Source organism: Colossoma macropomum, unplaced genomic scaffold, assembly GCF_904425465.1.
Source record: "Colossoma macropomum unplaced genomic scaffold, Colossoma_macropomum, whole genome shotgun sequence".
NCBI classification, from domain to species: Eukaryota; Metazoa; Chordata; class Actinopteri; order Characiformes; family Serrasalmidae; genus Colossoma; species Colossoma macropomum.
In genome coordinates this window covers 19,105,825-19,133,735 of record NW_023494801.1, presented here as the reverse complement: position 1 = coordinate 19,133,735, position 27,911 = coordinate 19,105,825, and the positions used below count along the sequence as shown (strand labels likewise).

The 27,911-nt window shown below is 41.2% G+C and overlaps 1 protein-coding gene across 16 annotated transcripts in view; it reads right to left on the bottom strand.

The window, feature by feature from the left end:
- Nucleotides 1-20,061, bottom strand: part of nfixb (nuclear factor I/Xb) — a 163,834-nt gene extending 143,773 nt beyond the window's left edge. For 3 of the 16 annotated variants that reach the window (XM_036589740.1, XM_036589736.1, XM_036589744.1), the window contains exons 1-2: nt 19,194-20,038; nt 11,843-11,926 (exon numbers count right to left, since the gene is read on the bottom strand). In XM_036589740.1, coding sequence (XP_036445633.1) covers nt 11,843-11,926; nt 19,194-19,196 — 87 coding nt within the window. In that variant the 5' untranslated portion in view covers nt 19,197-20,038. Of the gene's footprint in view, nt 1-7,830; nt 8,183-11,842; nt 11,927-19,193 lie in introns of those variants that run through there. The other 13 variants (XM_036589730.1, XM_036589742.1, XM_036589738.1 and 10 more) reach the window with 10 other exon arrangements.
- Nucleotides 20,062-27,911: the final 7,850 nt, after the last annotated feature.

The window sequence follows — 27,911 nt, the reverse complement described above, 5'->3', positions numbered from 1 at the left end:
ATTTACAGTGTACACCTTTATTACTGGCAACAAGGTCATACAGGACCATCTCTCTGGAACATAACAACAAGGGCAGAGACCTACACTCTCATTAAAACCCTTTCCTATCATTATTCTAATCATTCCTCTCATACTGCTGAATAGAAACATCACTACACACGAAGCTAGGTGTTTACGGTGACTTGAAATCCTTAAAACAGTGGTTGCAGACACCATAATCTACGCTTTGAACACCTCCAGTGTGCCGTTTTGGCCCAGAGAAGTGTGCTAATCGAAAACAAAGAGCAAACCGATCGCCTAAGACAAAGACGGAACCATTGGAGCACAAAGCCAAAGCAGGAAAAACTGCCTAGCAACACGCCGAAGCTTCGCCAAACCAACGCCAAGCCTGGCAGAGCCATCCACTGCAACCATCCACACCCTCCAACCTAGAGACTGCCCTCTCATGGCCAGGCTAACTACCTAATACAGACTCCAAACAGCAAGAGCGAGAAACAAACGTGAAAAGGCCTCGGACTGCTTGCATTGACAGCTAATCAGATGAACATGAGCTACGCAGTCTCGTCCTGCTTTACCGATGGCCCTTCACGTGTATCAGTGAGAGGATGTTTTGCCTGCACTCTCAGAAGAGGCCTACTCTGTTTTCCCACAGATCTTGGTTCTGATCAGCTCTGATCGTTTACTTGCCTCCTTTCCAAAAAAAGAGAGAAAAAATATGTTTCGTGGCTTATGTATATGCAGGCTCAATTATGTAATTTGCGCTTGTGTTCGAGTGTGTGTTCCATAACCATGGCAACAGCACAACATATCAGCAACCGCAGAGCCGCAGTGGAGCTACGGGCACTGCCAGGGCTCTGCCAAGGCCTAATCCATGCCAGGAGTGACATGAGCGAAAGGGAAGGGAGGAGGATACACACACACATACGCACACACACACACTCACTCACACTGGATATCCTCCTATTCTTCTTGGCTGGAGACTCCCATGGCAATAGCAGCAGGAATCCATTCTCCACGGATACTGGGACAGCTGTGCAGATAGCAAATGAGGAGCGATCGATTCGGTCCTCTCTGTATACGGCTGAAGATAAAAAACTACATGGTGTTTAATTCTAAGCTATATTCCCCTCTGCCAACTCACATCCAATTCAGGCTGCCTTTGTTTCTGCCATCACCTAATACACTGATAGCAAAACAGCATAAGCTCTTTGGGGGATTTATTACCCGACTATGTGCTGAAAACGTACTCTTGTATTGCCTTCTAACAAGCTAGATGTAGACGTGTCCATTTTTAAGGGCCCGTGAGCAGTTTTGTTTTTTATTGTTAAGAGGAAATGAATCGTTCTCACCTCATTTTTAACAAGTAATTCAAATTGAGAGCCTTATTGACACACAGAAGTGTCTTTAACTTGGTTGCTTTGAGACCACAGAGCACCATAATAGCTTGTTGTTTACAGGTTTTTATTATTGTTGACCCTCTGGATAGAGTGAACAAGAGCCTGAGCTGCTGGGTAGAGGAGACGATAGAGGCCTGGCAGGAATGAATAAGTAAAAGGAACACAGTGTCCCTTTGCGGGGCTCACATTGTTGTCGGGCCTGCGGCCCCGTTACAGCTCTGTGAAACGAGCCCGACCCGGTACCTCTGGATAACGCTTGAGACACTGGCTCCAATTACAGTACCTGCCTCCTGTCCACACAAACGCACAATGTAGTGATGTCATGGCCTTCCCAAGTGAAACAAGACGTTCCCTAATTCTGTTCTAAAGCAAAAATAATGTTATGAAGTTACAATTAGTCTGTTTAGACTCTACTTCAAAATCAGATATGAATGAATAAAAGAATGAATAAATGAATGGATGGGATAGTCACACTGTAAACTTACATACATCACTAATTCACTGAATATGTAATACATGTGTGCGTAGTGCACTAATAAGCTTTACATTTCACACAATACTATTATTAAATATCAGACAACATACTGTAACACAATAACTTCAAACACAGCCTGCAAAACCTTTTTTGTCCTATTCAAAATGTACTATCAAGGCTCACTAAGACTGATTTTACAGTTTTAAACAGCCAGTGGCTGCAGCTGCACTGCTGAATGGGTAAAATGTAATTGCCGTTCCAGCCTAAAAACTAAGATCCTGCAACACTGACTAATCCAGTGATAATGCCACATGGGCCTAATCTGCATTAAGGCTCTGGACTACTGCTTGTGATTGTGTCTGTGTGTGCGTGTCTAAAACAGTGAAGGTGAGTAAAAATGCAAAGCATGGTAGAGTAAATGAATAAGTGAGGCAATGTTTAAAATCATCAAGTTACTATACTGTGAATGAATGAATTTGTGAGCGGGTTGATTTGTGGTAAAAGTGTCCATGTGTGTGCGTGTGCCTTTAATTCCAAAATGTCCAACAATTCTGTTTATTCAGACTGTGGTTCCATCAGATTTTAATCCCCTGAACAGCTGTTCCAACTCATTTTCCAGGCCTGGGGAGCGAGAGAGCGCAAGCAGGGCTGCTGGATATACACCGAACAGTCACCTCTCAAAATATGACTAAATGTAGTTTTCAGAGGAAGGTGAAGTATATAGTAGCTGGATGACCTCAGCTGAAAACATCCATCTGAGCTGCGATAACACTATACTCAGTGCATGGCGCACAGGCCAACATCTCCTCTTGGACTGAGTTTTAAACCACAGCCTTTATTCTACATTAAGGGCCCGGTATAGAAATTGTGTGTTTTATTTTTAATTCAGAACAATACAGTCAATAACCTAAACATAGAATTAAAAAGTGTCGTCTCCACTGAATGATGACCAAATGTGGAGCTATGCCATACTGAAAAACGCGCATTAGCTTTAGTCAGGCTAATTAGCCTACAAAACTTTCGTTCGTGGGCTACGGTAGATTAGCAGCCTGTAGCCTAATAAAAAGCCCGTATATTTCTGAAAAACACGGATAATTGTAGCCTAATCATTTCAAGACCAAACAACTGTGCATGTTGTTTACGTGGGCCTATAGGGGAGCTCATGGAGCCTGAACTCATTTAACTTGACACAGCATCTCCTCAGAGCTCAAACGGCCCTTTACAATAACGTAAACTAGAAGAAAATATTCTGAATACGATTTTTACGTTAGGGAAAAGGACGAAAAAGAAAACAAAGGAAAAAAGACCGAACCCCGTGAGGTAAATGCTGTGGTGAAGTTAGCGTGGGGTCAAAACTGCCGCGCGCGTGGAGAAAGACTGGCGCCATGCGCGCACGTGAAGAGCACAAAACTTACTCTACATAACATTAACGTGAAAGTGAATACATACAGCTGCAAAGGCCGTCCTAACAGAATAAACAGCAACAGCGCACTTCTTTCCACGCAGGCTCTCCCTTATTTGGGTCAAAGGGCTACATTTGTGATTGCCAGACGAATTTACACGAATAAACTGCAGAAATTATGCTTATTATTTATCTGTTAGGCTAACAAATGTAACGTCATCGGTATTACTGGTACTAAGCTGTAGCCCTAATGTTTAGGCCTAAATAGCGAGTCTGGTGAGACCCACATAATATGACAGAGATAACACATTGTACATTATTATTTACTACATTTAGTCACTACTGAATTACTGAAGGAAAAAGAAAAATTATTACTCATTGCTGTTGTAGTTAAGTCCTAGCCAAAGTTATACGGGTGCGCATTTTTCTGACCTGATCTCGCAGATCCTTCTACTTTTTTTCTTTTAAACGCAGCAAAACAAATTACTAAGCTGTATTTTAGATGTATGTTTTTTTTTTATAACAGTGAGCAGTTAGGAAGCTCTTTTAGACAAATGCAGAACCTGCTCTAAACCTCAGGCAAACAATGCACAACAGAAAAAAACAACTAAACAAACGAGGCTATGTATTAGGTTGTTCATTAAAAAGGTAAGCAAGAGCTGAGCGGATAGGCTGATTTTACAGAATATCTGTAAGAGCGCTGAAGATCACACGCTGGGGGCATAAAACAATAATAGGGAACTGCAGCCTATAAGCAATAATGGCTTTTTTTACAAGCTATAATGACTTTTGTTTACCTGGATTAAAACTGTATTCAGATGTTCTAGCATCCCAACAAAGGGAAGTTTCTCTCCTCTGTAGCCCCTCAACTGTGCGGATTTGAAATTTGGCTTTCCCTCAACTTCATTCCGCACCATCCCCCGCAACCCTAAACACACCACGCCACTCCATTCCAGGAAAGCTTTTATCACTGTCAATTATTCATCTGATTGTTTACACTTGTTGTCATCCCTGACTTTGCCGATCTATTTTTTTAATTATTAACCGTAATTAAACTAACAAACAACAATAATGTGAAACGCGTCTGTCAGGCACGAAGCCCCGGAATTCCAAAGCGAGGCTGCGCGAGCGCTGCGCCTGAGTTCTGCCGCTCGAGCCTTCTGGAGTTTTGCTGCGACGAGGGTTCTAGTTCACGAGCGTTCTACTGCACGGGGGAGGTTCTAATTCACGAGCGTTCTGCTGCACTGAGGGGTTCTAATTCACGAGCGCTCTGCTGTCAGAACGTTCTACAGCGCGCGCTTTCGCTCCGCCGCGTGCACAACAAAAGTTTGCAGCGCAGCCCGGACAGAAGCCTCCACTGCAGACAACTTCAGCAAGACCCTCAAAAAAAAAAAGAAAAAAAAAGAAAAAAGAAAAACTAAATTTTGTTTTTTATTCGCGCACAAGCAACTTGCATGTGCGTGTGCGCGCCACGTGCGCGTTTGGCCGCTGGTTCTGTTATCAATTATTTTTTAATTAATGGAAAGAACACGTGCTGAATGCGAGCTGCGTTGGTTGTACCGTTCAAACTGCTGCAGAGACGCGTTAGACAAAAATCCCAACACTTATTAATTCCAGAGGTCGTGCAAATATAGCTTTTTTATATTGAACTGAGAAAACCTCAAGGCTATAAAATGTTGAGGGAGAGAAGGAAAGAAGAAAAAACCTTTTAAAAAATGCCTGCACAGCAATTTTCTCTACATCCTTTATAAAAAAAATAGCTCTGGCCAAGCCAACACAAGCCGGAGGCCATTCTGTAATATTATAATATTGTATATTTGCTTTTCCAGTTGCATTTCACTCACTAATGCTGTTTCATCTGGAACGGAGGTACGCAAGGGTTCAGCGCAACCTAAGCTGGTAAATATGTGGATTTCAGACTCAGGAGATAAATCTGGCCTGATCTGCTTACAGAAACACTACCCGAGCCTTCAAAATCCCCCAAACTAACTAAAATGTAGCTGATAAATGTCCAACCTGTAGACAGTTCGTCTCCATAAACATGACTGTCGTTTTCCTATAAGCCACCCATGGACACATGGTACTGCACCTTTTATGATTTATGGTCAGAGAAAATATGAGCAAAGCTTTGAAAAGGATATGCACTTTACTGCTAACTGCAAGTACTGCTATGTATTCATTTAGACCAATACTGGCCATGTAAAAAAAAAAAAAAACACTAAATTACACTGTTTCTCTCAATTACAGAATAAACTGTGAGAATGGTAACTATTGTTCAAGTGTTCAAAATGGAAAACAGACCACAAGCCTGAAAAAACCTGAGTAAGAACATACACACACAGTCTTTCTCATTCTGCACACCAGAGGCAGAGGCAAGGGAGTGAAATTGTTTTAATAAAACCACTGTAAAATCAGGAATGAATTACGCTTCACACGGACTTTGCCAGCCGACTCGTCCGCCATTGCCCAGGGATAAACAGCTTCGCCATCACCCAGAACGACTGCCCAAACCCGTGCGGTCAAACTGCAGGAAACAGCAGTGTGAGAGCCGAAGGGCGGCTACTATTTGTCACTCACTTGCTGGGCAAGATAAATACTACTACTACTAGTACTACTTCGATAATATGTGAGCTGAAGAGCTCCACTCTGGCACGACTAAGAAACAGAACCACTAGAGGTGGGCAGGAAAAACACAAGAACGTAAACTCTGTTACTGGCGGTGAGAACCCTGACAAAGTGTGAGTTTAGAAAAGTGGATGAAGGGGAGAGCTTCTTTGTGCTAGACAGGAGTAAAATGAAGACACAGCGAAGAGGCGTTTGGATAACTGCGGCATTTCTCAGTAAAAACAGACAGTTTGTGGTCTGTCCGCGTGTAAACCTCCGCCGCGTTGCCTTCCCCACACACGCACAGCCCTCTGCCAAACTAAAGAAAACTCCTGATCACTCTCACAGAATCTAAAAAGCACCACACTGTTCAGTGAAACAGAAACACAATTTTGTGTGATAGCTTTAAACATACAGGAGAAAGTTACAGTACCTTTTCTTCCTTGATTTGAGTTCTTTTGTAGAAAATGGACATGACATGGTGCCAGGATTTGCATGGAGCGGGAAGTGTAAACGAACAATATGACATGTTATTCTGCTGTAATAACAAACATATTCAGCTTTACAATAGCAGTAAAATAGCTGTGACACTTTTATGCACAAAAACATGGACTGAGACAACACAAACAAACCTTTTACTGGAAGTGCATAAGGAATGTATTAAACTTGGCTACACCAATATTATTAAAAAGCAAAGTTTTCTGTGTGGGCACGAAGCCAGGGACGAAAAAAACAGGAGAGAACATTTTTAAAAGAGATGAAGTTTGTTCCATTAAGTGCCATTTTAAAAGCAAGAACTGTTTGTGACATACACAATTGCATTTATATTCTGTAATAAATGTAGTATATATTTATATAGTGCAGTCTGAGAAAGCCAAGAGCAACCATGCCATGTAAGCAACTGGTTTAATAGGAAGCTGTCTGTGTAGAACCAAATGAAAGTAACTGCATTAAATGTTATGGGGAAAATAAAACACTATTATCTGGTGAGGTGGGCTTGAACAGCCATCTGAACTTCATAAATCAGAAATCATGTCCTGTTGAAAATGTTCAAAATGTGTAATCAGTCTTGGAGAACACAATGGGCATTTTCTTGCCAAAATATGAAAGATCTGGATACAACAAGTGCCACAAAAAGTTCAACTGCTGGTGCATTCATTCAAAATGTTCCCTAAAATATTTATTGCTGCAAAATTTCCTACATAAATTCATAGCTCCGGAATAGCAGCACTTCCAGATCAGATGAACACCAGCAAATGATTTCACATCACCGCCGCCTGCCACGAGCTCAATATTTATATGAAACAGCAGGACTGCTCCGTTCACCTACAGTGGTGGTGACCTTTGCCTTGTCCAAAAATAAATAATTAATTAATTTGAAAAATAAGACTCGGTCAGTATCTAAGGCGCTGAACGCGCTGGACTGAAAGCAGCCGCATTCAACAGTTCAGCACCGCGCAGCGTTTCTGTTCGGTTTCTGAAGTCTGAACTTTCCAGAACAGCTGAACCCCTGGAGCACCCAAAGCCTCGCTCCTGTGTGGAGAGACTGGTTACAAGTTAAACGTAAAAATTAGCTGTAACTCCTAAACTGAAGTCCAAAGTCTGTGTCCGCGCTCTGCCTCCTCCTCCTCCTCCTCCTCCACCACCACCTCCTCCTCCTCCTCTCCCTCCTTTTATATCAAACAGATTCGAGCGAAGCGCCATTTTCCCCCTCCGAACCATGTGCAACGAAAAAAGGCGGCGAGCGAAAAGTGAGCTGGAAAAAAACAGTAAACTCTTAAGTTTAAGCTGAACCGGAGAAGCAGCGCAGAGCGAAAACGAGCCACAACACACAGGTCGTTAAAAGTGCCACCCGCTCGTGCGAGCGAGTGAGCGTGGAAGCACCAAACAACAAAAAAGCAGTTCAGCGTTGGTGTAACGGAAGCGATAAAAGAACGGTTAAGAGTCTTTACCTGTGTCAAGCAGTACGGGGAGTACATGGTTATCTAGCTTTAGCTTTGAGAAGTGGAGAGCTTATTGGAGTTGGATGGTAGGTCGCTGTGGTGCTGCATTGCAGTCGTTCGCTGTTCTCGCCTCGGCCGCTCACTCACTCCCCTCATTCACTCACTCCATGCTCGCAGTGCTAACCCCGCCTAGCTCGAAGTGAAAGCTCCCACAAAAAGTTTTTGAGGAGGGAGGAGAAAGAGAGAGGGAGGAAAAAAAAAAACTTTATCTCCCTCCCTCTGAAACTGCCTCGACAGCTCTCGCTCTCCTCTGCGGCCCTCTGCTTCAGGACGAGCTCGGAGGACGCTTCACTCAACGGCTCCTATGTTTGGCTCTAAGGATGCTAAGCTATACACGGAAAACACAAGAAAGTGAAGTCAGGTAGCGATCAGGCAGTGCTAGCCGAGCACAAGGTGTGTTGTGTTGTGTGTCTTGTCAGTGAGTGAGCGGTAGTGAAGGCCTCGGTTCCGCAGTCTCTACATGTCGAACGTGATTGAACGTTGAAGAAAAACTCGGAGCTAACTTAAGTAAAAAGGTTAAGTGTTTAGGTCTATAACGTTCGTGTTACTTTAATATTACCATTTAACAAACTTTCTAAAGAGTCGAATAATCATTTCCATTCCATTCTATATGTTATGTGTTAAAATGTCCTGATGGTGCAGAGCTCTGATTGTATACTACCCAGATCCGCTCAGAAAACTACAAAACACAACACTGCAAAATAGTGATCTTATTAAACAGTGCAACTGATATAACTAGCTGTACAAAACACAAACTGCCACATAAAAAAACTTCATATATTCTCCCTTTTCTTTTTCATAACACTGAAAAAAGAACAACGTAAAATATGTAAAAATATATGCAAAATCTACACTGAGTCTGACAACGAGCATCAACTATAGTTGCCATTTTTCATATCTAAGTTGCCATTTTTCAAATCTAAATGAGTTGGTTAACCACTAGGTCATTCAAAAGGCAGCAAATGAGAGATCCTCAGAGGAGGCAGAGGGATTTAATTTTGATGCTTTTAGTGCTCATTTTCTCCATTTCTCCATGTGGTAATTAAATAGTTACACTTTCATTAAACAAACACAAACATCTTTTTAGAAAACAGATTCTGAAATCTGATTGGCTGAGCCATGTTATAAAATAAAGAATGTATATATGTATAATGCTTCAGTGAATCAATCAAATTCTGTTTTAATTTAAGTTGTTCAAACCATTGTACTGTTCATGGAATAACATTGTATCCTTATGTTGTCTGGTAACCACAGCCCACTGTTAACTAATTACATTGCTTGGTGGAAAAACTCATATTACACTAAGTTGTAATCAAAAACCCATTTATCACAATAAAAATAACACATTTCCTTAATAACAGTGGAATTAGCCACAGTATAGCACTGAAATGTGTGTTCTCATCCTCAACAACTTCTTTCACTTAAAAACAAAAACTGATGAAAATAGTATTTCATGCATTTGGGAACCAAATCCTTCAACTACATATTGTGATCATTATTACTGATATATTACAATATTTACTGAACATTAATGTATTTTATTTAGTTGCTTTGTGTTGGGCCTAACCATGTTTGCTTGACCTTGGTAAAATCACTGTCGTACATGGCCTCTCATGTCTTGTTGCTTTTATATGGTAGGTATCAGTGTAACATGTAATGCACTAGTACAAGCTGTTTGGGATCATTTTACAAACACAGACTGCGCTCACAAGATACATAATATGTGAAACAGTACTCCCAGTGTTTGAGCGTAGAAAAGAAAAAAAACACTTTGCTGATCAGACTGAAGATTACATCTCAGACATCTATGTATGCTATGCAATAGGCAAACTATTCAGGGATAAGAACAGATGACACTTCTAGTAGTCGTCAACCAAAAAAAAGTTACGTAAGTGATGACAAGCATTTGTCAGACATTGACAGATAGGAATCCTGTCTTGCGCTCATACACACAAACATGCACATGCCGATTCCAAAAGCCAAATTCTGAGTGCTCATAGCAGGACTAGGAGTGTGCATTAAAGGAAAATCAGGCGGTAAACGGAGAGTTCTGGAGTCTGTGCCTGGGTGGGGAGGCTTGGTGGGGGTGAAGTCATTGTGGGGAAGCGGAGCTGAAGTTTTGGAGCTGACACCCGAGGCCTCAGGATTTATGAGGCCTGCTGCCTGCACAGCACCACCGCAAGCCACTGCAGGGGAAACAAAGAGTGAAGCCGGCACTGTGTGGCCAATTACCGCACACAGCCAAGGGAGAGAGAGGGAGCAAAGGAAGGAGGGAGCGCTCGGTTAGTGGCAGGAGAGTCAGAAGGAGCGTATGTGTGTGTTTGTGTGTCCATGTGACATGGGGTCATGTCAAACCGCACCATCTGCAGATACAGTAACTTAATGAGAGTCGCTTTTGGTGAGCGGTCACTGGCAGCTGGAGTGACCATGCATGACCCTTGAGATTGCATGTATCCCTAAATAAGGGAGCACAATCTCAAAACAGTGAGAAGTTCCAAGCACACTACAATGCTGAGCGAGAGTGTCATTGACTTTGCTTCTTCTAAATGATGATCTGTTTTTGTGGCAAAAAAAATCTAAGCCAGAATGTGGCTTTTATTAAAGTGGTATCAAGGAAAGAAATTTTCCTGACACTCAAGAACAACTTTCACCCAGCACTTAGGAGAACTTGTGTAGCATCACTCCCTAAATGAGCCCAGCGTTTAGCGGTCAGAGTGGATGAAGCTAACACATGGTAGAACCATATGCTGGGGCTAGATTAGGAGCGAGCAACCATCTTTCTCACAGGGCTAAAATACACGCGTTTGCTGCGCACTAAGCTGTGATAGCTCGGCAGTCGCCAGCATCTGCAAGGCGTTAAGTTATTCTTGACTCTTCTGTATTACGGATGTGCAGTTTGGAGTTCATGCAACGAGTGCTAACACATTAGCTACTAGGCTAAAACTACACCAGAATGACTCAGTGCTTGGCAGCTTGAAAAGCTTCTGCTGATCTGAGAACAACGAGCCAACCATCCTGGGAGTTTTCATTAAAAGGAGACCACTAGATTGACAAAAGATATGAGACCTGAATTAGAACTTCCTTATTCTGAGCTATTCACCATATTACACCTGTGCGAGACTGTAGGCCGGATCACCAGGCCCTCTCCTCAGACCGTCCACAAACTCACTGATCCCTGATATCCAATATGGCCATTTCTAGTCTCCGCCCCCACTCCTACTTTCCAACCAATGGCACCTTCCCGTTTTCCCTCCGTTTTCAGCTAGTCTCTGCACCCCGAGACACTCGATATGCTGGAGCAACCCAGATTTTCTCTGAGAAACTTGGCAAAAGCCATGCGCTGGAAACAAAAAGAAACAAAGAGTAGAAAACCGGCTCCCAGCTCATTAACAAACCCATTTTCAGTCATCCACGGACTCCCAGCACCATCCCTCCGTCCCTCCAGCCCTCCATCCCTCCATCTCTTCATCCCGTCCTTCTGTTTTTATGGCCATTTTATTTAACTCCCATTGCTGTAAACCCAAATGAGCTTGCAGGGCGGAATTTTAAAAGCCGAGCACCAGTTTTTTCTTCTTCTTCTTAAACTGTGTGTAGTTTTAAAATGCTCACCTCTCCTTCCCTTTCCCTCCCTCCTCCCTGTGTCCTTCTCATTTTATACAAGTGTGCTGCACATTATCGTTATAATTTTCGTTCCCACGAGAGAGCAGTGCTTCGGCTGAGTTGTAAGGTTCCTTTTTCTTTTTTTTCCCCCAAAGTGTGTGTGGAAATAATGATGGTAATGGCTTGCAGCTGAGGAGAGAGAGTTGTGAATGACATTATGATTGTGGTGCAATTATCAAGAGCATGAAAGTGGACTATCCATCGCTGTAATTACCGCTGACTCAAGTAACAAATCAATAATAACAACAATAAGGATAATAACAATTGCAATAATAAGTATAATAGTAATAATGAGGCATACCCTGTAGGAATCAGACACTACAAAGCATTCTGGCATCCCAGGACCTCTGGATGGGTCTTCGTTCACCAGAAAGGTTTCGGTGGCCTGAAATGTAATATAAAAGTCACACACACCATCAATTCAACTCCATTCACTCATTGCTTACTTAATCATAATTATATCTAACATTATTCTGGGTATTATCAAAAAACACTGCAAAATGTGGTTTATGTATTGTTGTCATAACAAAACCTTGTATCCTTTCTTTTAGGAGACAATGAAGAAAAAGAAAAAAAAATGTAAAAAAGGAAAAAAATACTCTTGCTTTACATAAATGTATCAAGATTGTATTGCTCACAATCAATTTCTATTGGTCAATTTGTTGTGAAGTGTTCACCCAATTTAATAGGGCATGCATGTACTTGCATTTACAAAAATTTTAAGGTTTTGATATAACAGCAACAATATTTATGATTTACTCATCTGCCCATACAGATCCTAGGAAAATGCTTGTCAAATGCTGTTGTTAAGCACAGTTCTACCATTATTATCTTATAACTAGCAAAAAAAGACATTTCCCTGCATTATTTCTGTACACAACGTGGTCGCGTGCTAGCCTTACTAAATAGCCTGGCCGAAAAGAACCACCCAGCTAACGAGACATGGCAGTGTAAGCAGGCTTTATGCTGTACAGCCCAGGTGTTGTGTGGGCTTCTATAATCTGTCTCAGTGGGTTCCCCAGTACCTCCTCAATACCGCTCTGTGTGCCACGCACAGCCAGACCAGAGATTCCGACTGGTCCTGGTCCGCACCTGCTGACTTTCCAGTATAGCCATGACTTATTCGGCACCCACCGCTCACACAGCAGGCCCTTTCTCCCCACACGGCCGCCAAGGTAGTTTGTGTTTTCCCTGAGTGTCGACCCCATTCATGCCGGTTCATTTGTATGCCAAGGAAGAGCCTGGCTGGGGCCGAGGGGCTGAATAAGCTCCCCTTCCCACTTTCAGTCATTAGTGGAATAACGTTAAATCAGACAGCAAAGCAGGGAGTAAAGCCATGGCCAGGATATAAAGTACGTCTCAGGGTCTAAAGAGCAGGAGCGCTGCTCCCAGACCAGTCTTTCTGGGTTTTGGACATGGAGTCACTGTTATATGATAGGAAAGTCATCCCAGGTCAGCACTCCTTGACTGAAATCGTATGCAAGCGCTCAACCAGTCAGGTAATGTGCATTTGATTCAAACTTGAGCATGAACGCCCACATACAAATGTTTAGCCCTCTCCTATACACACTTGTATAAAAATACACACAACATTAAAATAACAGACATGCGCACAGACATACACACACACAAGCAGCACTATAATAAGTCCCAGACACTGGCTAACCGAGCTGTCGCTGCAACACAAGCTATTCATATCCACAGCAATGAGTGGTTACTTGGCCTTTCCCTTTCTCTCTTGCTAGCCCTCTACAGACCTCAAAATGTCTAAACATGCCTTAGAAGGCTAAACTGATTAAACTGCACTGGTATATTATAACATTGAAGTACTTCTCAATTACACTAAAGTGTATCACAATGTTCTCCAGTTCAAAAAGCTAAGCCATTTGTGTACAAATGGTCATTTTCTTGTGGAAGTAGGGTGTTCTTCCCAATCCCAGCCATCTGAGTTTGACTTAGAGATCAACAGTACAAGCCCCAAGCTCAGACTTTACTTCCTTCGGTTAATTCCAGAAGCTTTTCGATGGAGCCCACAAACCAATTTTTTAAGATCATCTAAAATTAGCGTCACATCTTGCAACGCATACTCTGAATTTGCCTTTGAAGAAAGTATATGATGAAAAATCAAATTTGCATGATTTTCCGATGACCTCAACTGTGGTCAGTCATCCAAAAGAGGTTGGCGTTCCTACTCTGCTTATTTACAATTACACCAAAGCAGAGCACATAGCTAACAAGTAGTGAAGGCTAATTTCCACCAATTAGCATGATGCAAATTGCATGCCGAAATCATTATCCATTTCTTTTAGAACACAGCATGAATAAAAAGTGCAGTTTTAAAGGAACAGTTTGACTGTTTGCTCAAGCACTGCTGTAAAAAAGCCAGAGTGTCATTGCAAGCATAACTGCATTTTCATCTAAATCACAATTAATTATCTTGGGCCATTTGTCTGCTTTCACTCTATTGTCATTTACCAAGTAAAATCAAAATTACAAGCCATGTGCGTTGGGTCATGTAACACTGCCTCTATACATGAGTTTAAGGAACATTGATTTGATTAAGATTGTAGTCTACAGAACTATGCAGTGTACAAACTTTATCTTCACTGTCATGGCTACGTGTTACAGTATACAAGTAAATGCTTTTGATAGTAACAAAAAAGTAACAGTCAGCGATATTTCTGAACCTTTGGGGGCCCTAAGTAACATCCTAACTGTTGTGAGAATAAAGTTAATAATAATAGGAGAATTAATACTTAATTAATCTTGACAGTGAAAGATTTAGGAAAGTCTCTAGAAATAATGAGATTTTTGACAAATAATGTTAAATAAATACATACATAAGTACGTACATACTTGGGGACCTTAAGTGCCTGCTTATAGCTAGAAATGGCCCTGGCTACAGTGTCAATGATCACACAGACAATCCATCTGACGTCATTTTTGGCAATCGTGCAATGTTTTTGGTGTGTGTTTTCCATCATGCTGATTAGGTTCTGCTGCTTGTAGCAGCGTTGATCAACTTGAGGTAGATGGAAAATTCTGTCACACTTTTCTTTTAATATAGCACATTTCATGCATGCTGCAAGATACCTCTTGGTATAGATGGCATATTTTTCTGCACTTTCATTTGCTCTTGAAATCATTTGTGAAAAACGTCAGCTAGAGTTAGATTCACATTATGATAGGCCAGCCTGCTCAAAGGATGTCTCAGTAAGTGACAATGGACAGTCATAGAGTTAGATTGAAAGACTGTAAACAACTCTCCCTCTCCCTCTCTCTGCCTCAATTGCCTTCGCACTTAAAAGGGGCATCATTTGTTTGAGTCTGCGCTGATTGTTTGATGTAGTTCCCTGTAGCACTGGCCTGCTTTTCCCTCTCGGTAGATTTTTTGTGGAGCACGGTATCAATTATATATACCACCCTTTTCTACATATATGCAACATATGCCCAATACCATATGGCCAGCCCTGAGCAAAAATGGTCTCTCTTAATTAACACATTAGAAGCAACAAATGCATATTCAAAGGCCCTGTGACCTAAATGATTATTCAAAGAGCCCAGTGAAAGAATGTCGACAAAAGTAATCAAGTCGGCTTCTCGGATCTCCTCACATTGGACTGTGATGGTGCTTTTTAACAGTTTGCAAACAATGTAAAAAAAGTTTATTGAATTGTGGATGATCTTGTTTTAGCAAGCTTGCTGTCTCTCATATACACAGATTCACATTAAACTGAATGTATGTAGATTGCTGAATGGCCCACCTGGCACTTACTCATGGCACTGGATAAACCACAACAAGCACACATATTGCAAAACCACCCATTTAGTCACGAATCCTTCACTGCAGTGGTCTTGCTACACATCACAGCAACCCATGGGAGCAGCAAGCAACTCTTTACCTCAATGACAACAAATATTCCTCGTTCTTTCGGAATATTCTCTCATAAAATCATCAGCTTCATCACCGCCATCACCATCATCATCAACTCGAAAACAATCAGCGACCTACTGTGTTCTTCTTGCGCTCTTTGCAGATAGCACATTTGCAGAGGGTGACTGGGAATTCACAGGATCTCTACATACCCATTAACTCTCTCCAAACCTGGGTAATATGGCAAACACATCAAAGACAAAGGGGGGAGACGGACTTGTTTGTTAAAAATGGCAGGGGGAAAAATATATGAAAGGAGAAATGTACTCCGTGTGAACGTTTGCCAGGGCCACTTCAGGGAAAAATGCTGGAAAATGTGATATTTCATACCTGCATCTCTGGAGGAGAGGGGAGAGGAAAATGAGTGGAGGGGGGGATATAATAGCAAAAGAAAGGGGGAGGTGTAGGTGGGAGACTGCTTATTGTTTGTTGGCAAGGCTGTTGAAGCTGTAGATGCAGCTACAATTGCCTTCTTTATAGGCATTGTGGCCTAACGTAACGGTAATTTCCTATCATGGGTTATTATGTAGAATAAATAAACTGCATTGGATGTGCAAAAGCTCTTGTGGAATCCTGTTTCATTAGTGCTTTGTTATTTATTTATTTATTTTGGTGGTTTGCCAGTGTAATGGCACCAGAAAGCAGGAACAAGTGAAGGGATAATTACTTTTTAAGTGCATGAGAATAGCCTTAGCTATATAACTCCATGGCCAAGGATATGACGTTTATTGCCCAGGAACAGAAGGTTAGTGCTGAGGAATTTAACGCAATAAAGCATTGCACCATAGGGGGCGCTAGCAGGGCCTATGTTTCTTCCCTCTTTTAGTGTGACTGTCTTGCATCCACTCTGAGTAAACAAAAAGTAAAAGATACGTTTCACCTAGTTTAAACAGATATTATAAACCTCCAAATGTTCCATAAACGTATTTTTGCCACAGATGCCACAGAATGAATTTAACTTTAGCTTCTTTGTACTCAGACTCTAAATTGGATGAAAAAAGCTCCATCAAACTAACTGATAACACTTCTAACCCAAAATGGATACTCTTCTACTGCACACCACAGTAGCTCAGAAACAGTATTTTAGATGCAGATGGCATCTTCAGATTTTTGTAGCGTCTATATATTAAAGTGAATAACAAGTAGAATTTATTGAGTTCCCACACATTCAGATGAGATACAAATTGAGAGTGAGGCTGTTTGATGATGGTATACACGGCTGTGCCAGCTCGAAGCTCACTCTGACACGCGTCCAATACTACAATAGCTGTCAGCTTTCAACTATCAAAAGTTTGTAGCTTCGATTGTTGTTTGGAAACAAGTAATTAAAGGCAGCTCAGTCCTCGATTTTAAAGGGAAGACGTTAATCCCAAGCGGAGCTGAGCACCGAATATATTCCCTCACTTCCTTTAAGGGTGGCCTATTTGGGCCAGTGCCATTTAAAAAAGCAAGTAAACAAATAATTATCCATATTAATGTGCTGATATACAGGCCCGCATGGAAATCATCTGCAGCTTCAAGGTTAGATCTCATCAGCAAACCCAGTCGGATGTGGGCAATCCAATCATTCGAGACAGATCAGGAGCCAAGTGACACATTGTCAGTTCAAGGTCATTACGACTTAAAGACACTGAAGCGCTGGCATTTTCATTTGACATTTTGTATTAATTGGAAATAGCATGATTCACACAGTTCTAAATGAAAGAATTTTGGTCAATCTTAGGTCAACTCTGACCTCCAAAATCTGGATGCCTCTTTCAACATGGAGGCAACAATTAGTCCCATGAGTCTGGGAAATAGCACAAATGCTCTTCCTCAGAGAAACTCCGCTTGCGTAAAGGAACTTTTTAAAAAATGAGCACAGGCAAGATTTTAATCAGTGATCGCTTTGTATATGGGACAAAGAAAATCTGGCATCAACAGAAACTGATCTAAAGCTTCAAATAAAACCCTACATTTTAGAGAAGGATAATTTCAGACTCTTTAGTTTGTCTGAGAGGAAAAGATTTCAGGTCATCCGAACTCCTTTTTTCCAAAACCTGTGGTATATAGAAATTTTATTATAGAAAATAAATCAGTTACAGCACTGGAACGAGATTTAATAACTTTAACAATTTTAAGATTTAATAATTTAACCTAATTAGAGATATGCCAAAAGAATTGGTCATGTATTTCAGTCCGAAAAGGATGATAAGGAAAATATTAGTGTTTAGCAGACATTTGTCTGATCTCCTTTAATAAAAATTGATTATTTAACAAGACACCGAGGCTGATATCCAATTTAACATTTAATTTTTTTTGTTTCATGTTGATACTGATACACAATCATTTAAAAAATGTAGAAGCTGGGCCAAAATTTGCCTGAACATTAGAGAACAATGAAAGATTTATTTCTGCAGGGTTATAAATGCAGTAAAATGAATAAATAATTTTAGTACAGTAGCCCAGCATTGCCTAAACATTCTGCTCATCTGGAGCACAACACATACTGGTTTGAAATATTGGTCAGATCTAAACATCTGATGCTGATATATATTTTTAAGCAAATATCCGATACCGGTATGACTCTGATATCATTGTACATCCCTACATAAAAGAGCTGAGAGATTTCTATTTGGTTACTATCTAACTACAGTAATACATAAGTTAATGAGGAATACCTTTTTTGTGTGTTTGTTTGTGTGTGTGTGTGTGTGTGTGTGTGTGTGTGGCCACGGCTCTCTATAAGTGTTTAAGAGCTAATAAATATCCTCAATAAAAAAGATCAATGCGACCCAGCGTGTGACAGACATGCTGCAGAAACGTTGGGACTGACAGCTCTGAATGAATGAAAGGCACCCAGCGCTATTGTCCCTTTAATAAAAAGTCTCCAGCACACACAGCTTTGTTGCCTTTTGACAGAGCAGAGGTGGGCGGTCACTGGCACCCCGGGCCTTTCAGCTACGGCAGGCTCCATGTGCCACACTCCCAGTGCAAATAATGGCAAGTGCATGAGGCACATCAGCCCACATGATAGCGCTGAGGATGGAGAGATAGCAGTCAACACAGCAAGTGCGCTGACGGGACACTAATCACAGTCCGACAGGAGAGAGATTTTAAAATAAGATCTTTTTATAGCCTTTTTTAACTGCTTTTGGAGAACGGAGCAAAGTAAACACACGCCAGTATGAACTCATACACAGTCAAAAACAGTCAGACTGTTATGGGGGGTCACGTAGCTCCAACCAGACACCTTAGGCGGCCAACAGTTCACTTTGTGGACCAGCTTTCTGCAGGTGACCCGAGCACAGCACAGCGCTTAAAACTACTCTGCTAGTACTGACAGAAGAGCCTCACATCTCACCAGCCTGAGAACCAAGCTAAACCACGATTCCTCTTCAACAGACACAGGCCAAACACACTGCCTGCTAACTGAGAGAATGTAAAACATTTACTCTGAACCCCAACGACAGACTTTTTCTTCCTGAGTTTGAAACAGACTTTTCTCAGAATTTACAGAAAAGGACAAAGACTTTTTTTCGTGCTGTTTTACAGAGTTTGTGAGCAAGCAGAAAGACGTTTCTCCTCACAGTCCGTGAGGTAAACTGGCTAAATCAGTCTGACGGCTGCAGTCGTCGTAATAATGTGTCTCGTTTTCCTTCTTGCTCTCTAACATTTTTTAAAACATCACGAAAAAAAGGAAGAAAAGAGCAAAACTGTTGATTTACACAGCACGTACCATTGTGGAGCGGGGAAGATTGCCTGCCAACAGTCTCAAAGACCCATTTTCCTCCTTCCGAAAAAAAAGTTTACCCCCGAAAAAAAACACAGAAGTGGAGGAGAGGCAGCGCGCGCTCACTTCTCGTTCTTCGCCTCTATCGGAAACCAAAAGCAGCTTTTTTATCGCGAGACGACGAGCATTTTTTTCGTCTTTTTTATCAGAAAATGTCTGTTTAATGTGTATCCGTTCTCCGGATGAGAAGGGCTGCTGGAGAGAAACTCTGTCCGAGCCGGCGGGGCAGCTCGCGGCCCCCGTCACTGTGTGAAAGTGTGTGTGTCTGCGAGTGTGTGTGGGAGAGAGAGAGTACCGGCCCTCGCTCGTCTCTCAGTCCGCTCTGAGGTAAGTGTTTCCCGGCTGACGGCTCAGCTCGGCGCCCGCGAGCGCGGAGAACCAACTTTTCTGCGTCTCTCCGAGAACCTTCAGGCGGTCTGGTGCTTCGTCTCCATCCCTTCTCTCTCTCTCACTCTCTTCCTCTCTCTCTCTCACTCTCTCTCCTTCACCGTTTGGACTCGAGTCGACGGTAAAAACAAAAACGAGCGCGAGCGGAGAAGCGGCGGGCTCTGCGAGGCGCGCGGCGCTGAGCTGCAGTCGGAGTGAGTGAGTGTTCGGGGGCCAGAATAAAAGAAACAGAGGAAAGCGAGCGCTGCTAACCGGTGAATTATTAATCAGCCCGAACGGCTCGCGTTCTGTCGCGCGGAGTGCGAAGGCAGGAGGGCAGCTGGGGGGCTTTAGGGGGAATTAAAGACGGGCATGGAGTGGAGCACGGACGGCAGGGGGATTAACCATGCACCGGCAACAACATGGCACAGAGGGGGAGAGAGAGAGAGAGAGGGAGGGAGGGTGGAGAGAGAGAGAGAGAGAGAGAGAGAGATGTGTGTCTGTGTATACAGTGAATGGCGTTTAGCCCGTGATCAAGATATTAAAGCGAACTGTAAGCGCGGAGGTGAACTCACGAGCTTGGATGGAGGTTTGAACATGCACGCGGGCACTTTTCCCATTCATGAGATCCCAGTGGGGCTCCGCTGAGGAGCATTATTACAGTGATCTGCACTTGTGTTGGGTTATCATCACTTTTCTGGCACGTCCGGTCGATGTATATTCATCAGTGGAGCTCAGGTCACCGGGCGGTTAGTGCTTATGATTCAGTAAATTATAAGCAGTCCCGCAACCACGTGACCGACTCTACTTTAACATAATAAACCGTTTTTACGGTGAAGCTGCCGGAGACCGTCAGCTCAGCATGTTGAGATGGCAGGTGGTTAGCGTTAAGGGCAGTGAGTTGAACCAGACTCAAATTGGAAAGTTCAGAATCTGCTCCAGTCAGAGGAGTTTAAAACTCTAAAAACACAAAAGTCTGTTCAACCAAACGACTGAACTACTGTTTTCTAGATCTGAGTGTTTTTTCTGGATTGTTCCTGGAGCTGGAGCTCCGTGAGGGTGTGGTGCTGACTAGAGCAAAATGACCAGCCACTGCAGGACTGTGTTTAAACTCAGTCCAGCCAAATCAAACGGCACTGCAAAACGTAGAGTGCTCGCTGGGAGTGGTGCTGCACAATGAGGTCTGGCTGTTATAGACAGTTTTAATGGGTGTTAAAATGCGTAAATAATTAGCTCACTGGCCTATATATATGTATATAGAGGTATATCACTCTTTTCTGTCAGAGAACAGTGTAAATATTAAAAGTCCAGGAGGATTTTTTTTTAATTGCAGTGCTCTTGCAGCGCTTTCTACCAGTGGCTGCAGGAGAGATTGTGAAATTTTTCGAGAAAGCATGACGGAAATAAAGTGCCATACCTTATAAATAAACAGACATATTTTAGACACATATACTCATATATTTACTTATTTATCAATCTACTTGAATTTTAGGCTATTTGGATTCCACGTTTACCCAAGCACATAAGATTTTGTAGATTTTTTTTTACTGTTATAAATTTAATTCAGGCCATTCTGTGCACTTTTCTGAGTATTTTCGAATACGTTTCAATCTGAACCTTATTTTAAATAGCTTTGATTTATTTTTTAACCAGTGCATTAACAGAGACTGTGAGAGGACACTTTACTGAAAGGCAGCGTTTTCATGATATGAAATAAATGATTCTTTTAAATATTATAGTGAATGACTGTCTGCTCTGTTCAGACAGTACCCCGGAGACCCCCTATTCGCTTTGGTAAAACCGGGCAAGCTCGTGTTCGCCTGAACCCTCAACAAAAACACATCTATTACAACTGAAAATGCATTAAAGCTCTCCAGTCTGTATCAAATACTACTAGTAATATTAAACAATATTAAATAGTATTCATAACAGGCTCGTTTAAGTTTCTTCCCAATTTGACTTAAACAGATTTTTTTTGGTTCAAACAAGTTCAAATGTGCAGTAACATCATATCTAAACTTCACTGAGCAGCTAAACGGTACCAGGATTGACTATTCATTCCTTTCATTTATATTATAAACATATAAATATCTTTATCCTATTATATATTTTTCTCCTGTTTAATTACAGTGGATAAGAAAAATACAAAACCCTAAATGTTCATATGTTTTGTAAATATTTATGACATTAATCTGTGCACTGACAGTAATAATCCTGCAGGACTTTCTTTTCTATGAATAAGTAATTTTTGTGGAAATGATGGTTAATGCAGAGGGACTGTTTTTAAAAGGTAAAGGTGTTAAACAGAGCTGTGTAATGTGGACGAGATGGTGAAGTGAAGGCTGCTTTAGCAGGTGAGGAACCTGTAGCTGCAGCCTTAGAAAATTCATTTCAGATCTTTTAATGTATTAATGTAGCTGAGGTTTCATTTCAGAAGAATAAAATAAAAATCTTATCTGATTAGAATCTAATTCATAATCTAATAAAGTAATAAACACGTTTTAAATTTGATTTTAAAGGCATTTTAATTTTAAATGTATAAAAATAAAGTGCAAGATTTTAAATAAAGTGAAATATTTTCTTTGAAATTCTCATTTTCTATAAAAGCAGGTAGTGTGGATGAACAGTGCGACTCCTCACAGCTTTTAACCTGTTTGGTACAGTGTTGAAATCCTTTTAAATTCAGTAATATTATGATATTTATATTTATATATTTGGATTTCATTTGTAAAATAAAAATGCACTTTTTGACATTGGTTGTTTTTATTTATCATTTGTGGGTCTTATAAACACTCTTAAAACAGATATGTTAAAAAACAACACATTCTGTCTCTAACTAGACACATCAGTGTGTTCAGCTGGAGACGACACAAAATGTATGGAAATACTTCTACACCCAGTTATGAATAACACATTTTGGGTTACTTTTAACATAGAATGTGTTAAATCAGAAAACAACACGACACAAAAAGTGTTAAAATGGGTTACACAATTAGTGGGTTGTTATTTAATATTATCACTTTTTAGACTATATACACGCATTATATATATTATATAATATATGTAATATATTATTATATATAAGATTTATGTTTAATGAAAGTTTAAAAACCATAACACAAATATGAAATGTATTATGGTTAATTTTTAACTCATCATTAGATACTGTTAGTCTGAAATAATTGAATAATCCACTATTTATATTATTTATTGGTTTGTTTTTACAAATAAGTCTCTGTCCGCTCGTTTGTGTAGCTTCATTATTTTGTTGTATTTCAGGTGTCTAAGATTTCTGGATGAAAAAATGCGACTTTTTCTGTGTCGCTGCGGCTTGAATTACAATTAAATTACAGAATTAAAGAGAATTAAATTAATATCAAACGAAATTGTTTCATATAACTGTAAGAATGATTAAAAAGCTGCACCACAAATATCATTAACACAACTGCTGCACAGATGAAATGGTTAAATCTTTAGACTTCATAAATATTTTAAATGTTCAGAGTGATTAATACAGAAACACACTTTTTCAGCTTTGTGACATGTGAAGGTTCAGAGTCTTTATTTTGATAAAATGTTCCTGCAGGTAAAACTCATCATCATCACTCAGTCTGCAGTGAGAATGAGGAATCGTTTCCTTTTTCAGAATGATCACTGAACTGATCCAGTGTGTGTGTGTGTGTGTGTGTGTGTGTGTGTGTGTGTGAGGCTGTTACAGTTTGGACACTTTAAATAAACAATAAAATATTAATTTACAGGATTTCATCCGGTTTGCATCATTCTTGTGTGTGTCGGGGCTCAGCTCGCCCTGCAGCACAGTTTTAACATTTAAAAACGTGTAAAAGTATTAAAATGTTTAAATATTAACGTTTGAAATATTAAAAATGTACAAATTGAAAGGATAAAGTGTCTTATCCATACATATGAAAAGAAGCAATGTATTTTTTCTTTCTTAAATTTTCCCCCTTTTTAAATAAAATTATGATAAAACTAAGTTTCGGTTTATAACTACACTACAATTAACATTCATAAATGTGAATCATGTGTCTCATTGTAATGTCAGTGTTAAATTCTAAACTGATAAATACGTATTTTTCTGTAAGTGTATATGAGTCTATGATATTTTCCTGTTTTTCTGTGAGGACGTGTGGTGCCGTGTTGAGGTGCCCGGGTCAGTGTAGATGAGGCCTGCCGCCTTTAAGCAGCGCAGAATAGTCTGTACTTTATGTGAAACACATTAAAATTTAGCCTGTTACAAAACCTCCTGGCACTAAAGCCTCCTAACAGACAGGTCCTTGGCCGATTCCACCAAACTTCTGTTTCTTAGCTTAAACCAGCTCAGATGTCTCAGCGCTTTTAACCAAAGCGCGGCTCTACCTGCTCAAAACTGTCCCCATATTAATCAGTCGTAGTTTACAGCAGCCACGCAGCACATATTAAACTTCTCTTACTTATTCCACACCGAGCGCTAATAAAGCAGATTAAAAACAGCCTCCGTCCGTTTTAACGTGCCAGTTCTCTTAAAGTTTCAGCCTTTAGGCCTTTCAGCATCCAGAGCGCGCGGGACTCCTCCACCAATCAGCGCGCGCGCAGCTAATTAGGCGAATGCTGGAAAACATAAACAAGCGTTTATGCTAAGCTAACCCAGTGAGGGGATTTTCTTTAAGAAAAATAAAGTTAAACAGAGAGTGATGGCCTTTCTTCTGAGGGACAGAGCGGCTTACCAACACGCCCAGGTCTCAGAGCGAGTCTAATTCCCTCATTTTAATATTCGAGGTGCAGCGCTCAGTGCGGACTCTTTTTCCAGTCAGGGCCTTGTGGTCTTTTCACGGAGGGCCTTGTTCGTGCAGTCCATACTGAATGTGCTGCAGGCCTGCTGGGTTTCTTGGCTCAAGCCGCCGCTGCCTGGCCCGTGTTTAGTCCAGCGGCTCTACTCTAAACAGCACTGAGCTGAAAAGAGGAGCGTGAAACCGGGACTCGGCTAAGCAACGACTCGGCCAGGAATGCGGCCGAGCGGCTCGAATCACGAAGCGCACGGCCTTTTCTTTACCTTAAACACTCGAGGAAACTGTGCTGTTTGACCTAAAGAGCCCAGCAAGCAGCCTCGGAGTTCACCTTTACTACTTAAACCTGCCAGAACGACAGCAGTGCTGAACTAGCCTGGCCTGAATAAACAACTCCGCTCTCTCTCGTAAAAAATAGTCCTTTAAACTTGGAAAGTCTGGCCTAATTGAAATTTTCAAAGTGGCTTTCATGTTAAAGGTAGGCTATAGCCTACATTTCGATTTCCCGAGGGGCTATAGGCTTCAGTTCGTTTGGCAGACACATGAGTGGGCTTTTGAAAACGCGCTGAAAGAAAAGTGGCCTAATCAAACTTAGCCCGATAAGACGGGGGCGCATCTGGTTAAGCTCTCGCTGCGTTTAAGCCGCCCTTTAATGATGTGGTTTTCTTGTAATGGTCGTAATGGGGGCTGGGATACACCTGGCCCGCTGCGGAGGAGTTAGTGGGCCTACTCGTGTCTGACATGGTCACTCACTATAAGGTAACTCGAGGGGCTTAGTTCGCGTGTAGCGTGGAGAAAGAGATATATGAGCAGAGAGCCGTAACAAAGACATAAGCCCCTCAGCCACGGCAGGTAGAGCGGCGGTGAGTTAAACAACGCGGGGAGCGCTGTGATTGGACGCTCGGAGCGCAGCCTCATCGGGATTGGAGCAAAGAGAGGGGTCCTGCCCACCTTATCAGAGCCGCGCACAGCACTGCTGCAGGAGAGCAGCCTCCAGAGAGAAGGCCTGCGAGCACTCAGCTTATCTACCAGCAGCAAGGAGGGTCTGATTAAGAGTGAGTGAGTGAGAGAGAGAGAGAGAGAGAGAGAGAGATGGACAGAGAGGTGTGTGCATGAGTGCGCGCGTGTGTGTGTGAGAGAGAGAAAGCTTTATATTTTAGGGTGTACATATGTGTGCTCATCTTTACTAGGAAGGCACCGATACGGGACTGTGCTGATATCCGATATTTTTCATGTACATATCTGCTGATACCGATACATAAATATTTATAAAATGTGGAGATTTGGATTGATCCACCTAGATTAGCAGTGAAGGGAAATATGACATCTACTTCTTAATGGTTACAAATGCAGTAAAATGGAAAAAAAAGTTAGCACAACAACGTATAGTGCAAACATTCTGCTATTACTAAGTACAATAAATACATCAGCAAATATTGGTATGAAAACATCTGTCCGATTTTTTTAAGCAATTATCCTCCGATATCATTGTGCATCTCCAATCTTTAAATATGATTGTACCGTGAATGTTTCTCTAAATGTATCTGCATACTGAACTACCCATATCCTACATTTTCTCTTGTTTTATTTTCTTCTGGATTCATGTACCAAAAACAGTCACAATTCATTTTATATGACCATTTCCCAACATCTCTTTATCATTTAGAAATAAACAGATTGTTTTTGTATTGGAGTCTTTAAAGGGAAATTCTGCCAATTTGTCAGAATTTCTGAAGTCATTCAGAGTGGTTGGATGTGACATGCACTGTTCTAGAGAAAATTACCAAGTTAGAATGATCCAAAACAGTAGTGTTAGGAACCGGAAATCAGAAGCATTAAGCCTCTAAGACCTACATCACAAAAAGGCATTACACAAAATGATTACAGATGCATTACAGACGCAATGTCTGAAACATTGTTTTACCAATAGTTTTGCAAAAAGGTTTTGGCTTAAAACATATTTTTTGAAATGCATTCATGGTGAAGAGGTACATGCAGGGCATTGTAATGCAAAAAGTTCCCGTAGAAAGTTTATTTTTTCTGATTTAACACTATTTCATCGTCATCCATATTACATATAAAAACTCAGACTATATATGTAGATTCACTGGTTGTTTCGGATAGTAAATATCGTCATACTATCCATCATGACTTCTGGCTCCTATTACCACCACTGAAAAGTGTTGATAAGTTTCTCTACAATGAACCATTTCACATCAAAACACTCAGAATGACTGTTGGACTTCCCCTTTAAGACTGATATATGTAAGTTACCTCTGTTCTGATTGCCTGCCCTTTATTGTGCCTCATTCAAAAAGAAGTAAAGAAGGGTTGAAACACTCCTTATGAGAATAAGAATGGGAGGGGTTAAACTGCTGTACAGGTGGATATATGTAAATGCACTAATTTTCATGACATCACAAAAACAATTCATTTAAAATGGGTTGTTTTCTGCAGCTCAGTTTCCTTGTAAGCACTGTATGGAGCGGAGTTGAATTGTATGTTTTGAGACTTTAACAGTGTTTACATACTACATCAAACTCTTTTATTGAAAGAAAATGAGGAAAATTAAGTTTTCCATGATATGGGCACTTTCAGGCGCAAAAGCTGAAATGAACAGAGCACGACTTACTGGAAAACATCGACACACTTCACACACCGGCCAGTTTCCACCTCTGCTCTTCCAGCTTGTGTAATACAACACTTACAAATGTACCAGCCTCAGTTAGCTTACATATTACAGATACAATGTCTTGAAAATTGTTTTCTTTGCAAGCTTGATTTGACTTTATGAGAAGCATTTCTACATTCTTGAAGAAACAAAACTAAATTTGCTCGAAAAACTAAATTCGCTCGATTAAACGCATATTTCAAGTATCAACTTTTGATACATATGAGATGAAGACACTATGAAATTATGTATCAAATGTCTGAAGTAGTATTTTGAAATGCTGGGCTGCCTTGCATGAATGTGTGTGTATAAGTTGATGGTTGTGAGTGTGTGATGTTGCTGCAGCAGTGCTGGGTCTGGGCCGGATCCAGGCGGGTCTGGGGCTTTAAAGGCTGCGGTATCTGGGGGAGTAGGGGTTGTCCTCCCCTAGAGAGAGAGAGAGAAAGAGAGAAAGAGGGGAGAGAGAGAAGGCCCGCTGTAATCTGCTTTTCTGGCTCCCCATGAAAGAGTGGAGAGGACACACCAGAGACCAGAGACCGGCCTGTCAGATCCACCGCTCCCCCAACTGCAGCCATCCTCATCTGTTATCTATCTCTACCTCTCTCTCTCTCTTCATCCATCCATCCAACCGCAATCATAAACCCAACTCATCCCCTTACCGCTCTATTTTCCACTTCTTGTCCATCCAGCCATCCTCATCCGTTATCTCTCTAACCACAATCAAAAAGAAGAAGAACCCATTTTGGTTCCCTAAAGAATCTTTCAATAGTTTTTGAAGAACCATTTTGGTAATGAGATGTGTGAGTTTGAAGAACCTCCACATAATGTAGAAGATTTTTCCCA